The sequence below is a fragment of the Phodopus roborovskii genome, unplaced genomic scaffold, assembly GCF_943737965.1.
Source record: "Phodopus roborovskii unplaced genomic scaffold, PHOROB, whole genome shotgun sequence".
In the NCBI taxonomy this organism is placed as follows: Eukaryota; Metazoa; Chordata; class Mammalia; order Rodentia; family Cricetidae; genus Phodopus; species Phodopus roborovskii.
In genome coordinates, this window is record NW_026126566.1 from 4,630,296 (window position 1) to 4,646,485 (window position 16,190).

At 37.5% G+C, this 16,190-nt stretch overlaps 2 protein-coding genes across 17 annotated transcripts in view; one reads left to right on the top strand and one right to left on the bottom strand.

Moving 5' to 3' along the window:
- Stard4 (StAR related lipid transfer domain containing 4) overlaps positions 1-16,190 on the bottom strand; it is a 1,044,307-nt gene that overhangs the window by 936,163 nt on the left and 91,954 nt on the right. The gene's annotated exons all lie outside the window — the stretch shown is intronic.
- Apc (APC regulator of WNT signaling pathway) overlaps positions 1-16,190 on the top strand; it is a 96,218-nt gene that overhangs the window by 71,626 nt on the left and 8,402 nt on the right. For 6 of the 16 annotated variants that reach the window (XM_051202322.1, XM_051202328.1, XM_051202324.1 and 3 more), the window contains 8 exons: positions 208-306; positions 2,757-3,135; positions 4,675-4,770; positions 5,898-5,951; positions 9,620-9,759; positions 10,494-10,571; positions 11,237-11,353; positions 15,150-15,364. In XM_051202322.1, coding sequence (XP_051058279.1) covers positions 208-306; positions 2,757-3,135; positions 4,675-4,770; positions 5,898-5,951; positions 9,620-9,759; positions 10,494-10,571; positions 11,237-11,353; positions 15,150-15,364 — 1,178 coding nt within the window. The remainder of the gene's footprint in view (positions 1-207; positions 307-2,756; positions 3,136-4,674; positions 4,771-5,897; positions 5,952-9,619; positions 9,760-10,493; positions 10,572-11,236; positions 11,354-15,149; positions 15,365-16,190) is intronic. The other 10 variants (XM_051202325.1, XM_051202330.1, XM_051202326.1 and 7 more) reach the window with 3 other exon arrangements.

Sequence of the window (16,190 nt, forward strand, 5' to 3'; positions counted from 1 at the left end):
AGCGGGTCATAGCCTCGCTCTGTTTTCCTTTGGGATTTTATGCAGACTTCTGCTGTGGTGCTGCTGTGGTTATGTTACACTGCAATTATTTACTTTTTACTCTTTCCCTGGTAGAATTTCAATGAGCCCTTTCTAAACTGTGAGAGCTTAGGAGTTGTCTGTTATTTGTAATCTAAATTATACTGCCTGTAACTTGCTTATTTCTAGAGTTCAGCTACACGAGTGGATCATGAAACAGCCAGTGTTTTGAGTTCTAGCAGCACACACTCTGCTCCTCGAAGGCTGACAAGTCATCTGGGGACCAAGGTAACCGCAGATTGAAAACTCTGTTGCCAAGGCTAGGAATACTTTGCTAAGATGGTCTTCATGGACATTTTCAGAGATCTGACTCATATTAACCGGGGGCATGGGAATGTTTTTATACAAAGAAACAAGAGGAAATGAGAATTTCAAAAACTCCCCAATTAAGTGCCTGTTAATTTCTTTTTTTAGTTCATTGTCCATTCATCTGGAAGCATCTTAAGCTCCAGCCAAACTGACTTCTTCAACACCCCTGTGCCTTTCCCCCTGCCTTTCCACTTTTTTTTTTTTTTTTTTTTTTAAGATTTAGTTATTTATTTATTTATTTATTTATTATGTATGCCGTGTTCTGCCTACTTGAGTCCCTGCAGGCCAGAAGACGGCACCAGATTTCATTACAGGTGGTTGTTGGGAATTGGTCTCAGGACCTATGGAAGAGCAGACAGCTTTAACCACTGAGCCATCCCTCCAGCCCCACTTTCCACTTCTGTGCCATGCCTGTGGTGGCACACACTTTCTGCCACACCATGAAAGGCTGTCACCTTCCTTCCACAGCTCAGGACTCTAAGCTCTGCGTCTCCAAAAGACATTTTCTTAGTTCCTAGAGTCCTCATAGCCATTTGCCTCCTTTGTCTCTCTTATTACCAGTTGTCATGAAACAAGCGCCCTCTTAGAAAACAGATTGCTTTTCTCTGTCTTCAGCTTCTCACAGTATCTGCAAATAGTAGATAGTTAATGAGTATTCATTGAAATGGATATAAAAATCATAGAAATTGGGTGTTAGCCAGTGCAGCAAATATTTTAAGATTGGGAAAAATATGTGAGAAGAGAATCACTTTAGCATTTTACTGAGATGGAATTCTGAGCAATCTGCTTTCTGTCAGAACTGAAGAAGTACTTTGTTTTCATAGTATACCCAAATCCTCTTCTAATAGTATGGCAATGCTTAGGAAATGCTTAAGCAGCTAACATTAATTTAAGAAATGAATTTTAGGGCTGGGGATATAAATCATTGGTAGAATGCTTGCCTAGCATGCCCAGGGCTCTGAGCTCAATTTATTAAGAAGAAGAAACAGTTAAATATTAAAGAAATGAATTTGAGTAATAAGTGGTAATCCATCATAGAACCTCTCAGAACTGTGCCTCTACATTATTGCCAATTCTCTCAAACACTTGTTTTCTTATCCTGCTGAGGAAGAAATTGAAAAGGAAGATGCTCTGAGCTGTTAGAGTCTGGAGCTGACCAGATTGATTTAACATCAACACAGTATTGACTCTTGGCATATGGACATTGGCAGTCAGGGTGCATTTCTATATATTTTGTATGCGGACTGTTATTTTATATAGTTTTCTATGTCATATAAATCCCTCCATTTTGCAGTTTAGAAACTGATGCTCAAGAGAAACCAAATTAACTAGTACCGCATAGCTTGCATACAGTGATAGAGCCAAACTTTGAACCTAGGTCTGATGAAAACACATTATCCACAGTCCTGTCACTGCCATCATAGAATTAGCAAGCACCACTGGAAACTGTGTTTACACATTCAGAGCAGCATTTGCAACCTCAGCCACATGGGCTAAGTCATTCTTTGTTATACTGTAGGATGTTAAGCAGCACCCCTGGCCTCTACCTACAAGATGCCCCTAATACTCACATACCACTGTCAAGACCAAAAATACGTCTCAAGATACAGTCAGGTGATCCTTGTTGATCTCTGACTTACACAGATGATGCATTCTTCATATAATACCCTCTCTTTTATGGTCTGTCCTCCAACATTGAAGGGTAACAACCCATGTTTACTGGATGCTGTTTTTCTATTTCTAATTTGCTTCTAAGTTAATCCTTCCAATTATTGTCAAAGCAACTAATGTTTACCAGTTGCTTTTAAAGAAAATGATGACATACCTTGTCTTTACTACTCTCTATTTTATGACAAAATAATTTTATATGATAATAGATCATATAAGTCTAAATGCTGTAATTATAATCCTGATGAAATGTAATGATTGAAGAGATTTAGTATTTAGTAGATTGTAATTGTTGCTAAATGTTTTCTATTGCTTAAAAGTAAAATGAAGTTTTAAATTATATGAAGAATTTAAACACATTCCAGAGAGAGAAAGAGAGAGAGAGAATGTGAATGAATGAGTGTGTGAAAGAAAGAAAACATTAGTTATTTTCACTTATAGTAAGCAGCTTTAGCTAATGCAGGCAAATAGCAATTTCAGTACTACTTTTTTCAACAGTCTGCAATATTATTATTATTTATTCACATAAACCAACTGTGAATGTTATTTTGAAATAGCACTCATCACTTCATCCAGAAAAGATTTTTTGTTTTGTTTTAATTTTTAATGAATTTAGTAAATAGTCCCATTCATCACTTCATTTTATCTGACTTTTGGGTATTAAAGTGATAATTTTGTTTCTAAACTCATTTGGCCCACAGGTGGAAATGGTGTATTCATTGTTGTCAATGCTTGGTACTCATGATAAGGACGATATGTCACGAACTTTGCTAGCTATGTCTAGCTCCCAAGACAGCTGTATATCCATGCGACAGTCTGGATGTCTTCCTCTCCTCATCCAGCTTTTACATGGCAATGACAAAGACTCTGTATTGTTGGGAAATTCCCGGGGCAGTAAAGAGGCTCGGGCCAGGGCCAGTGCAGCCCTCCACAACATCATTCACTCACAGCCTGATGACAAGAGAGGCAGGCGTGAAATCCGAGTCCTTCATCTTTTGGAACAGATACGAGCTTACTGTGAAACCTGTTGGGAGTGGCAGGAAGCCCATGAACAAGGCATGGACCAGGACAAAAATCCAAGTATGTTTGTTCTCTGTAGTGTACATCACAGTGCATGTTTCAAAGCATATGTAAGTTATAGGTTAGAAACTCTTTATAAACTGTCTTTATGAATAGAGGGATTTGTATTAGCTAGCTAACCCTGCTAACACATTAAAGGCTAAAATCTGCATTTCCTTAAAACTTTTAACAATGGAAAATGTTATGTGCACTCCTGTGTGATGAAAACAGAACAAGCGAGTCAGATGTGAGAGTGAGCCGGCTGGGCAGGTCTTCTATTCCTCCCTTACTGATTCATTGCTCTCCCAAACTGAGTACACAGTTGAAGAGGATAGCCTTCTCCAGAAGATGAGGACCATCGTTCAGTCAGGAGTGTTTGAGTAGCAGCAGTTCCCTGCTAGAACCTTTCAAGAAGAAATTTGTAATTAAAACTTAGAGCTACCTGCTTTGATAACTCATCTGTGTAATCTTGGCATTTGGGAGATGGAGACAAGAGGATAAGGAGTTCAAAGTCAGCCTATGTCATAAGACCTGTTGCAGACAACCACAAAAAGAAAAATTACTTAGTAGAGCTAAAATCAATGTGAGTAATTAAGTTGCCTTTTGAATGAAGCTCAGGAAAGTAATTTTACATAAGGTTCTTCAGCAGCCAAGCCATAATCTTTTACATTTTCATATCAGCAATCACTGGACACACTCTACCTGTTGTTTCTTGATCCTTATAGTAGTAGCATTTATGAAGTAGAAGAAAAGGAAATGGATGGTCTTCATTGATAAATGAAACCGAGGCTTAAGCTAAAAACATGTTCATATGTCCTTGAACCTATATAGCAGAATTTTTTCTAAGCTTAACATAAAGATTATTTCAAATCTTAAAAATGTATAGGAAAAAGAGCAGGGATGATTTTTTTTAATCCACTTAGGGAGCCTTGGAGTGAGAGCTAATAGATAGACACTTTGTTTGGAGACCATTCCTTTCTTGATGGAAAGGTGTTCACAATTACTTAATAAGTCATATTATTGCTTCTGAAAAAATATTTTAAAAATGCTTCATGTCAGATATTGACTTGAGACTTTGTATATAATATTAAAGATGTAAGTGCATTTTCTGGGATACCCTTTTCTTTAAATTTTTAACATGTATCTGTATAGGAAACTTTCTGCTAGTTATCACATTTTATGCGACCATAACCTTTATGGTTGTTTACAGTGAAATTAAGAACAAAATCCAACATTGTTATACCCAAGTATGTTTATCCTTTCATGTGGTCATCATTTAAAATGATTACACAGATGAGCTGTAGCAAACTCTATGAGAAGCCTAGTCTGACAGGCTTGTTGAGGCTGGCAAGTGGTGAACATGACGTGGAACCAAGTACAATGCTTGATGCAGTTGCTGTTCTACAGCTGTGGTGTTCATCCATCATTCAGCAAGTAGTTGTTGATGTCCTAAGCTTCTGTACAGTAGGGACATATTAATAACCCTGTCATTTCTAGACGTGTAATAACATTGCTTCTAAGATAACGAAGTGTTACGGCTTAGGTAATTTTATTTTTCAGTGCCAGCTCCTGTTGAACATCAGATCTGTCCTGCTGTGTGTGTTCTAATGAAACTTTCATTTGATGAAGAGCATAGACATGCTATGAATGAACTTGGTAAGACAAAAAGGGTTCTTAATGCCATGAATGAATGCTGCTGAATTTTAAAACAACAAAGGACATTCATTGTTATAAATGTAGACGGGTAAGAAGAGGACAATTTGAATTATTCGTGAAAACATCATTGTTCTTAGTCAGGCAGTGATGACGTACCCCTTTAATCCCAGGACTTGGGAGGCAGAGGCAGGTAGATCTATGAGTTTAAGGACAGCCTGGTCTTCGAAGTGAGTTCCAGGACAGCCAGGGCTACACAGAGAAACCCTGTCAGGGCTGGGGGTAGGATGCAACAGGACAGTCCTCGTTCTTACAATCTGTTAGTCATTTTAGATGAACACCAGGAAGAAGTTAATTAAGATTTTGATTTATCTTAATGACTATTGGCATTTTACTGTATTTTTACTATGGTTGAAACTAGTATATGTAGAAAGACATGTTCTAATTGAACTTAGAAACATTTCATTAATTTTGAAAAAATTACTCCTTTAGGTACATAATATCATATCCCCTAAACCCTGTGGAACCACTGAGCATCCATTTTTTTTGTGAATGGTTTTTCTTTAATTTCTTGATTTATTGTACACATGCCACATGCAAGAACTATACACTGAGTTTCTGTCTTGGAATAGGTATGCCCATGCTTTTGTGCTATTTATGTTACATTGCATTCCAGCCCCTGCATTGTATTCTTCCCACCCTCATCATTGTTAATCATCATTTACTGTAAAAGTGGTAAAGTTATGAGACTCTTAAATCCAAACTGCACTGCAGAAAGCAAGTGTGTCTCCTTCAGGGTCAGCCCTTTGGAGGACTCTGCTCTGTGATTTGAGGCCTGCTTTCCAGCTATGCTTTTCTTCCCACAGGCCCATCTGATCCTCTTTCCAGTGTCCTGTGAAACCTCATTTACTCTTAGGAGTTTTCCCCATTTCAGTTTAATCCCAGCATTTGTGAATTTATTTTCTTAATGTCAATAATTATAAAAAAGGGATAAAACAACAGGAGAACTCAGTGTTAAGATACTGTAAGTGTTCATGTGTTCCAGTGGACTATAGACTAGGACTGACACATTAATTATCTGAATTTCAGAATAAAACTTAGACTCAGTATTTGTTCCTCTTCTTCTTCAGGTAGGAAGGCTACCCGGGGCATTTCATCACAGGAGCTAGGTCAGGGGCTTTCAGGTGAGGAGCAGGATGGGGCCTCTGGGGGTGTGACTGGGGACATAGCCACAGGGGTTACCTTCCTCTCACTCCTCGCCTTCAGATTTGCACTGGGGCAAAAGAAGAGTTAAAGTTTGTGAGTCACAGGGAGAGTATGAGACAGCACAGGGATCTGGAAGTAAGGAGCAAGAAGGTACCAGTCCCAATTAGATGAGAGGAGAATTCTTAAACCTAGTCATTGAGCACTGTCACTTGTATGTATGTGAGGATCTACCACTATCAGAGTTTTAAGTTTACACCTGTTAGTACCAAAACTTTCAGATTATAGTGTTGGAGATGTATATTTGTTAGTTCCCTAGCCTGTCCCAGAAAGTTTGCTACACCTGGAGTTTTCAAATGATTAAGACATTCCCTGACTTCCAGTAAAAACATAATTTATTTACATTAATATTCACAAGATTTCTAGATCGTAACAGTCAGCAAAGGTACTTGCCAGGCCAGATAGATTTTCCAGCCCTGTAGCAAATAGTCTCCCCAGAGTAGAACACCAGGAATCCCATTAAATAAACAGCCCAAGTGGTGCTTATGACTGTGAAACTGAAATAATCAGTCTACAGAATATTGATGTGGACCCTAGTATTCATTTTAGAATAGGACATCTCATACTAATGATGGCTATGTAGGCTATATGATTAAAAAAAATACCATACTTTTAAAAATTAAGTATCTTATTATCTTCTTTTAGTTTAACTAAGAGGCTAAAGTATGGGTTCTGCTAATACCATTTGAAGCAGCTGAATCTTCCTTATCTGTAACATAATGAAACATCATATTAATAATAAAGCTCATCTAGACCACTGTTTCCTAACAGACCCCCAAAATACAGAAGGATATACTCACCTTTGTATTGAAACATACTCATTTTTCATAGGGCAATCAGTTTTTTATTTTGCCAGTTATGAATTTGCATCAGAATTCACTGTTTTTTTCTTTTTACTTGCCTGAAATTATAAAGGGATCTCTTAACTAAATTTCAAGTTTTATAATTTTTTCATCAGTCATAGTTCTTATAGAACTGTTGAAAGACTTTAATCTTTCTTTAAAATCAAATCCTAAAAATTGATATTTTGAGATATATAAGAGTTCTCTGACAATTGAAGGCCTTCTTAGCACCTTCTTTAGACCATGTTATCTTTGTTAGGCAGTAATGCAGATCCTACACTAGGCAAGACTTTATGCAAAAACCGAGCATAGTGTGTTTTGCCTTGTTCTCGAGGCCCTGCTTCACAGTGCTGTACATCTTGAGCATCTCATTGGTACCCTGAGCCACAGTCTTCAGTGACTCCTAGTCAGTATCTTGCATCAAAATATCAGTTATGTTGCTGACACCTCCTCCTTTACTCAGTATACAAAATACTGGCACTCATTGAAGCTAGGCCTTCAACTTCTGTTCTTTGTCCCTGTGCTTTATCATCTATTCTTAGGGTTCCATCTACTGTGGTGTTTTTCTGATTCATGTCTTGATCTAACTTTTCCCTCCTAAGTTTTATGTGTGCTAGGCAAACTACCACCAAACCCTTGGATATGTTTTCATACCGCTTATCTGACATCTTCCTTTATTTGGTATTCTAGACGTTTCTAGCTGAGCTGTCACAGATGGAATTTGTTACCTCCATTCCCAAAGCTGTCTCTTCTAGGGTTCTTTTTGGGATTCTGATAACCCAGTGGCTTCAATCAAAATCTTAGGAAAATCATCCATGATTGCATTGGTATCTCCTACATGTAGTAACTGAGCACTTTAATCCTATTTCTTGAGTATATCTTGGGCCAGGCATGGTGGCACATACCTGTAATCCCAGTGCTTGGGAGGCAGATAGGTGTTGAGCTCAATGAGTTCAAGGCCTGCCTGGTCTACATAGGGAGTTTCAAGTCTATCAGAGATGCATAGTGAGACCCTGTCTCAAAAACTGTGTGTGTGTGTGTGTGTGTGTGTGTGTGTGTGTGTGTGTGTGAACATATAAAATTGCTATTTCTCATCATGAGGCAAGGCACCATTGTCTTTCTGGTTCTGCATATTTTGTACTACTTCCAGTTATAAGCCATTCTGCACATTGCAGTCACACTCTTTCTATAGTGTGCCTCTAACTGTACTGCTCTTCCTAACATCCTTATCTGCTCATTGTTCAGCTTCAGTTGATGGAACCTCCTTGTTGGGCCCTTACACATACTGTTTTTCCTGCCTAGAGATTCTTTTTGGTTTTTTTCAAGACGGATTCTCTGTGGCTTTGGGGGCTGTCCTGGAACTCACTCTGTAGACCAGGCTGGTCTCAAACTCACAGAGATCCGCTTGCCTCTGCCTCCCAAATGCTGGGATTAAAGGAGTGCAACACCAATGCCCATTTTAGAGTAATTCTTTCTCTTCCTTGCCCCACCCTTGTTAGATACTCAGCCGTCCATTAGATTTCACCTTAAAATCTGTTTCTTAGACCCTTTTCTTGGGGCCTTCCACATTCCAGATCTGGGTGCTTCACGCCATTGGTAAATTTCATGAAGACAGTGACTGGATTTGTTTCACTGACTGTACTTACCCATTATTGCAACTAGGTGGTGGAAAATCCTCATAAATCTGGTTTGAATTCTCTTTAGACAAATTAAATTGCTTGCCAGGGTTTAGAGAATTGCCTGTTATCTTTTCTTGTTATAAAGATCTTCATGGATCCTCCTATAGTTAAGATATCTTGTCTTACAGTTCTGAGTTCAACACAGAACTTCGTTTTCTAAATTTGCAAATTCTGCTGATCTTTTCATGTTCTTCATGTTAGCAACCTGTTGAGACTTGTAAGCCAAGCACATGCACCTTCTCTTTAACAAAACAATATTCCAAGTCCTGTGGTGATTGATGTTCATGATGATGAATAATCCTTTAGTAGTTCATGTGCACTTTTATCTTTCTTTTATTCTCATCCTCACCATTTTCTGTCACTTTTTTTTTTATAGCCCCTTCCTTTTTTGTCTTCCCCTTTCCTTCCCCGTATGTTTTCTCCTTTCCTTCCTAGTGTTGACACTGTGAATATTGTTAAGCATGCCTTCTAGTTAAGTATTAGGAAGAAGGAAAACCCTGAATCCTGGTATGTTGGATATGTAGCAGTACCAAAAGGAAGTAAGATTATGTTCTAAAGAAACTTTATAGAACTTTGTAGTTGGTTGAATAGATCATTCTTTTCATGAAAGAAGTTTTGCTTCAAGCACAATTTCATTTAAAAGTTTCATTATTCCTAAGGATACTTATTTGACACATTAAAAAAGTATTAGGCCACAGTACATGATAATGGAAAGTAGCTTTAAAACCCTCATAACACCAATAAGCTCATTTTTCTGATTAGGAAGACCAGTGTTAACAAATAGCCTTCATTGTTGACGAGGCACAGTGTACATCAGTGAATAGAAAACAATGTTTATTTCATTCAGTAAAGCTAGAGGCTGGAGGGTGGAGACAATGGCAGAAAGTGGAATCACTGTTAGTTGTAAAGTACAAAGTTTTGTGCTTTTCATTCTAAAGGCAAATTTAAATCATGTATTCTCATTCTTTGAGATTTCCCCCCCCCCCCTGGTTTTTAAGTTGCCAAATTATACCAGCTTATTTGATTCTGGATTATTACAGATTTTTCCTTTTCCCCTTGTTAAATTAGGGGGACTGCAGGCCATTGCAGAATTGTTACAGGTGGACTGTGAGATGTATGGGCTTACTAATGACCACTACAGTATTACTTTAAGACGGTATGCTGGAATGGCTTTGACGAACTTGACCTTTGGAGATGTTGCCAACAAGGTATGTCTTTTGTAAGATGTATTTTTTAAGGTAGCTCACTTAGGAGTTCATTTATTTTCATAAAAATAGCTTTTTGAACTAAAGAAACAGAGTTACTACTGATCTCTGGTGTCTCCCATCCACCGCAGTTGAACAGTGACACTAAAATCTCCCTTTCTCAGCATTGTGTAGCCTTAGTAGGCTGCCTTTCACCAGCAGCATTGCTCCTCATACTAGGGATGTAGCAAAAAATGGTAGTTCATTTACCTACAAAGTGCAATCACCAGCACTATAGAAAATAATATAAAACACTGTCCCCAGGAGTTAAAAGTAAAGTACTGAGTCCATCAGACAGAACAAAGCTTTATCCTTTGCTTATCGTTTCTCGGGATTTTGTTTGGTTTTTCCAATTAGGTAAAGGAAATAACTAACCAGAAATAAGAGACATCTATCTTTCATTTAGGTAATCTTGTTCTGGATCTTGTACAGGTAAAATAACATTTATGATTGAAGTCAAAACCAGGTTTGAAATTCAGTAGCTAGGCCAGGTGGTGGTAGTACATGCCTTTAATCCCAGCACTTGGAAAGCATAGGTAGGTGGATCTCTTTGAATTCAAGGCCAACCTGGTCTTTAGAGTGAGTTCCAGGACAGCCTTCAAAGTTACAGAGAAACCCTGTCTCAAAAGGGGGGGGGGGGAGAGAAAGCCATTTCAGGCTGGCTCATTGATGATCCTGTCCCACATCTACCATTACAGGCTACACTATGTTCTATGAAAGGCTGCATGAGAGCACTTGTGGCCCAGTTAAAATCTGAAAGTGAAGACTTACAGCAGGTACTGCTTCAAATTTTTAATGTTCTTCTCAAATAGTAATGAATAGTAATGGTTAATGTACTGATTTATATTAAGCTTTGACTCAATATTTAGTTGTTTATGTTAAAATATGGTTCCATTAACACTAAAGGAAAGTAATTATATTGAAGTAATTCCTCTTGGCACCCTAGTAACATGTATGAGAAATTTACTATAGACAGAAAATTCCTGCTTTTATTATTATAATTAATCATATTTATTGTACAAATCAATGGGTTTCTCTTATGACCTTTCAATACATGCAGATACCATGCTTTGATCATGTAGCTAGAGCATTTCTAATCCAAAATCTGAAACTGTTTGTATGCTGCTGACATGACACCACATGTATAAAATCAGTGTTGTGAAACTGTTCTGTGCACTAAGTTATTAAAATACTATGTAAAGTTACCTTTGTGTTACACATGTAAGATACATATTATGGAATATAATCTCTCATACCCAGGGAATCTAACACATATACAAATATTTAAAAAGAATTTTAAAATCAAAACACGATGCAAAGCATTTAGATAAGGTATATTTAACTTGTAATAGATTCCTACTCTTACCTCTAGCATTAGAAACAAAAACATAACTAGTATGAATCGTTATATACAAATTATTCTAAACTTGATTATTTGCAGGTTATTGCAAGTGTTTTGAGGAATTTGTCTTGGCGAGCAGATGTAAATAGCAAAAAGACATTGCGAGAAGTTGGAAGTGTGAAAGCATTGATGGAATGTGCTTTGGAAGTTAAAAAGGTAACTTTTAAAATGTTTAGTACTATAACTGGCAATCCACCTGCTTCTGCCTCCCTAGTGCTGGGAGACCCTGTCTAAAACAAGAGGCTGTCCTCATACAATTGCACACTCATCATACACATTTATGTAGGTTCACTATAAAGATACATTTGACGCTGCTAAATAGGTGACTAGGACTGATTCTTCCAGAAAGATATGAACAGCCACTAAATGTTGAAAAGAGTGTAGGCTATCATTTGTTATTAAACTACAGTGAGATGCTAGTATACATACCATACTGGCTTAAAGTTAAAAAGAAACCACATGTCAAGGTTGTTGACCAACTGGAGGCATTCTGTACTGTTGTTGGGAATGTGAAATTGTATAGCACTCAGGAAAATGTTTGGACAGGATTTATGTTAAACATACACCTTCCAAACTACCCAGTCATTCCATTCTTAAGAATTTACCCACAGGAACAAAAACTAATGTTCTCACACAGATTTAAACATGAATGTTCTTCATAATTTTGTAATGGCCAAAAGTCAGAAGAAACTGTAATGACTGTCAATAGGTAAACAGCAAACCATAAAGTATATGTACAATGAAATTCTTTACAGTTATAAAAAGAATGTACTAGTTACAAAGTATTACATTCGTATAGCTCCAGCCTACCCAGCAGGGTATAATGGGAGGATTACTCAAGCCCAAGAGTTTAAGATCATCCTAGGCAGCATAATGGGGTACTGGCTTAAAAATAAGAAATGGGGTGTGTGGGTGTAGGTGTGTGTCTGTTTGGGTGAGTGTGTTCATGAGTTCATGCATGTGCAGACTACAGATACGTATAGGATATCTTCCTCAATACTCTTCAGTTGGTTTTTTTGTTTATTTTCAAGCACAGGCTAGAACTCAGTATGCAGCCAAGGATGACCTAGAACTTCTGATCCTTATGCCTCCACCTCGCAGGGTTACAGGCATGTGTCCCACGCCTTATTTTACATGGTCCCAGGATTCAAATGCAGGGTTTTGTGCTTGCTAAGCAGACACTCTTATCTGCTGAGCTGTATCTGTGGCCCTTTGCCTTATTTTTTTTATTTTATATGTATGGTGTTTTGCCTACATGTATGCCTGTGTACCACATGCATGCCTCGTGCCCTCAGAGCCCAGAAAGAGGATGTTGGGTCCTTTAGAAGAGCAGCCAAATGCTCTTAATTGCTGAGCCATCTCTCCAGCCTGTTTTTGGACAGATCCTCTCGGTGAACCTGGAACTTATCTATTACACTAGACTGGCTGGACATCTTCCAGTCTTTGCCTTCTCGATGCACACTACCACACCCAGCTTTTTACATGGGCTTTGGGAGAGTCAAACTCAGGTACTCATGTTTACCAGATGAACTATTTCCCAGCCCAAAGAACAAAGTATTGAAAAATAAATAACAAGATTATTTTAAAAGACTTCTCCAGTTGACTTTGTGTTTGTGTTCATGCATGTATGTCTGTGAATTTTTTTGCATGCCTATGTGGGCACATGTTGAGGTCAGGGAATCTCAGGAGTTGATTCTCTCTTTCCACCATAGGCTCCAGGATTGAACTCAGGTTATGCAGTTTATGTAGCAGGTGCTTTTTTGTTAACTATTTCGCCAGCCCACCATGTATCATTTGAGTGGGCTCAACAATTATCTGCAACCTTGTATGGTTTCTTTTGTTCCTGAAATTCTCTTTAGCTTGTACTTTTTGAAACTTAAGACAGCAGCACCAGATAGAATCAGTAGAGGGAGAGTATTAGTTAACCCTTTGTTCATTGAGGATGATGCTAGTGTCTAAAATAAATCAGTGATTGTCTAGGGCCTGGGATAGAATGAAAAGATAGGTTGAGAGGCATTTGAAGAAACCTTGGGAGATGTAAATGTTTGTTACCTAATTGGAGTGAAAGGTTCGTGAGTGTATATATATTACATTAAACATGATAAGACTATATGTGAAAGATGTACAGTTTATTTTTCTTCAATAATAACTCCATAAAATTTTTAAGGAAATTAGTGCTATGTCTCACACTTTGCTATTTACTGTTACTCCTTTCTTATGTTTCAGTGATCCACAAAAATCTGCATATTTTAACAGTAAAAATTTCTCCATGGCTTCTAATTACTAGAGTATTTCTTTTCCCATAACAAACAGCCGAAGTCATGAATGAGTCACTGCTTCAATCCCTTCTAATTTGACTCCTGATAGTTTTTCCTTTGTCTCAAAATCTACTTAGGTTTATTTGTTTTTCTTTCCTCTTTCCTTGCACTGTATACTTTTTTATCCATTACTAATCTGTAACTCCTTTCCTTATTTCTAATCTCTAGTCATTTCTTCTCCTTCTCAAGCCCTACGCACATAGCTGCACACCTGAACTCCACCCCCAGCTTGTAATCATTTCATGCCTCCCGTAATTTCAACTGTAAATCTTGTTTAATGCAGACCTTTGGTCTTTGGCCTGTAGTCTCTGGATCTTCTGTGCTCTTGTACCTCACTTTTGAGTTGGTTGACAGTTTCTCTGTGTAGCCCTGGCCATCCTGGAACTCATTCTATAGACCAGAATTCACAAAGATCCGCCTGCCTCTGCCTCCTGAGTGCTGGTGTTAAAGGCATGCGCCACCACTACCTGGCAGTTTTTGCCACTTTTCTTCTTGATCATCCTATCTTTACTGCAATCACATTGTAATTAAAATTGAACTCAGGACCTTCTCACTTGTGCATGTGTGCTTTGTGTGTGTGTGTGTGTGTGTGTGCATGTGTGCTTTGTGTGTGTGTGTTGGGAGTGTTTGTTTTTTGTTTGTTCTTGTTGTTTTGATACTGGGTCTCATGTAGACAGGCTGCCTTGATTTTGTAACAATCCTCCCAAGTGCATGAGCCACTATACCTGGCTAATGAGTTACATGAAACTGGCCATTTAGGTAAGGCACCATGAGTTACTGGGAATTAGGCTCTATATGTCTGCACAAGACATTAGGGTTCAGACTCCAAGTAAAGTATTTAAGACCCTGTTGGGGATTTAGCTTTTGCATCTGGTGTTTTCTCTCTACATCTACGTTATCCTACAGTGTTGTATCATTTCTGAGGTATTTGTATTAAATTCAAACTGTAGTTGCCTTCTTTTTAGAGTACTGTGTTGCATCTGTATTGTCTGGATGCTTCTTGTTCTGCTAGGAGCAAATGCATTTCTAATGAAGACTCCTTCCTTGGTGGTATCATAAAAAGAAACACTGACATTTGGAGTGTAACAAATTATGACCATATATCATTAATTACATACCCCAGTGTTTCTGTAGCAATTAAAATTTTTGCATATTAGGGAACTTGGGCCTTTTCATAACCTTGTTTCTTTAGAGTTTTAAGAATTTGTACATTTTCTAGTCCTTTTCAGTATTTACATGTTTGTTTTTAATAAAATTAGAATATTATATAACCTATTCTGCAGTGTGTTGTCATTTAGTACTTAGATGTCCTTCCATGTCCATGTACAGTATATGAAGGGGTTTTAATTGGGTTTCTGTTACCCTGATAATATCTTATGAAAGTGGATATCAATTCTCTTCATATTCTGGGTTCATTAAAGATACATGTCTAGCATCTAAACACTTAGAATGAAGGTCATTAGTTTAATACTGTGTTGTATTATAGGAACAACACTGACCAAAATCTCATTTGACCTTTCATGAAAGTGTACATGAAAAGTTCCTGATTTACTGGTGAGGAATGTGCAGAAGGAGAAACAAAAAGAAGTAAGATTCTAACTAAATGATACATACTGTGTTTCCGTCATTAATAGGAATCAACCCTCAAGAGTGTCTTAAGTGCCTTATGGAATCTGTCTGCACATTGCACTGAGAATAAAGCTGACATATGTGCTGTGGATGGAGCACTGGCATTTTTAGTTGGCACTCTCACTTACCGAAGCCAGACAAACACTTTAGCCATCATTGAAAGTGGAGGTGGGATATTACGAAATGTGTCCAGCTTGATAGCTACAAATGAAGACCACAGGTACATACCAAGCCTTATATTACTTTTAAACGGGTTATTAAGAGTTTATTTCTCTAGAAAGACCTAATTGTAAAATGTTTTGACATTATGAAAACGTTAAGCAAAATGTCCTTATTGCAGTGCAAAGATAACTACTACTCCTAGCATAACTCACTTGCATGTTTTTGCTAGTAAAGTTTGAGATATCTTATAGGAATCTACAAATAAATAAATGGTAGTTGGGAAGTATATTTTATCTGTATTGTCTGTAGAAAAATGATAAAAGTCAAAATACTTTTAATTCTTCCCTACCTATTCAGATGACAAAGGAATGTAAAACTAATTTTTAAGCAAAGAAAAAATTCCTGAGTATGATCTAGTAAGCATAAGAGCTCAACATTTTTCTAATGGTGTCTCATTCATCAGATTATTTATTCATCCAGTCTAATAAACTGTGAAGTTTCAGAAATCACCAATTAGGGTACACATTGTTATCCTGTGTTACATTTTCACAGTGCATATCAACTTTGATTCATATTCTCATCTTTTGAGGTAGAGAGATATGTATGTATCTGTTTTATGGCAACAAAATGTAGGTATCTTTCACAACTTACTAATTTAAGCCTTTGATGCATAAACTGGAAGTTTCATGTCATTTTCTGCTATGCAGAGAACACTTAAGTTCAATAAGATCTCAGCTGATACTGAACTGAGGATCTCCACCATGTTTTTTTTTCTTTTGTTTCCGTTTTGTGTGTGTGTGTGTGTGTGTGTGTGTGTGTGTGTGTGTGTGTGTGTGTGTGTGTGTTGTTTTTTGTTTTTTGTTGTTTTTTTTTTGGTTAGTATA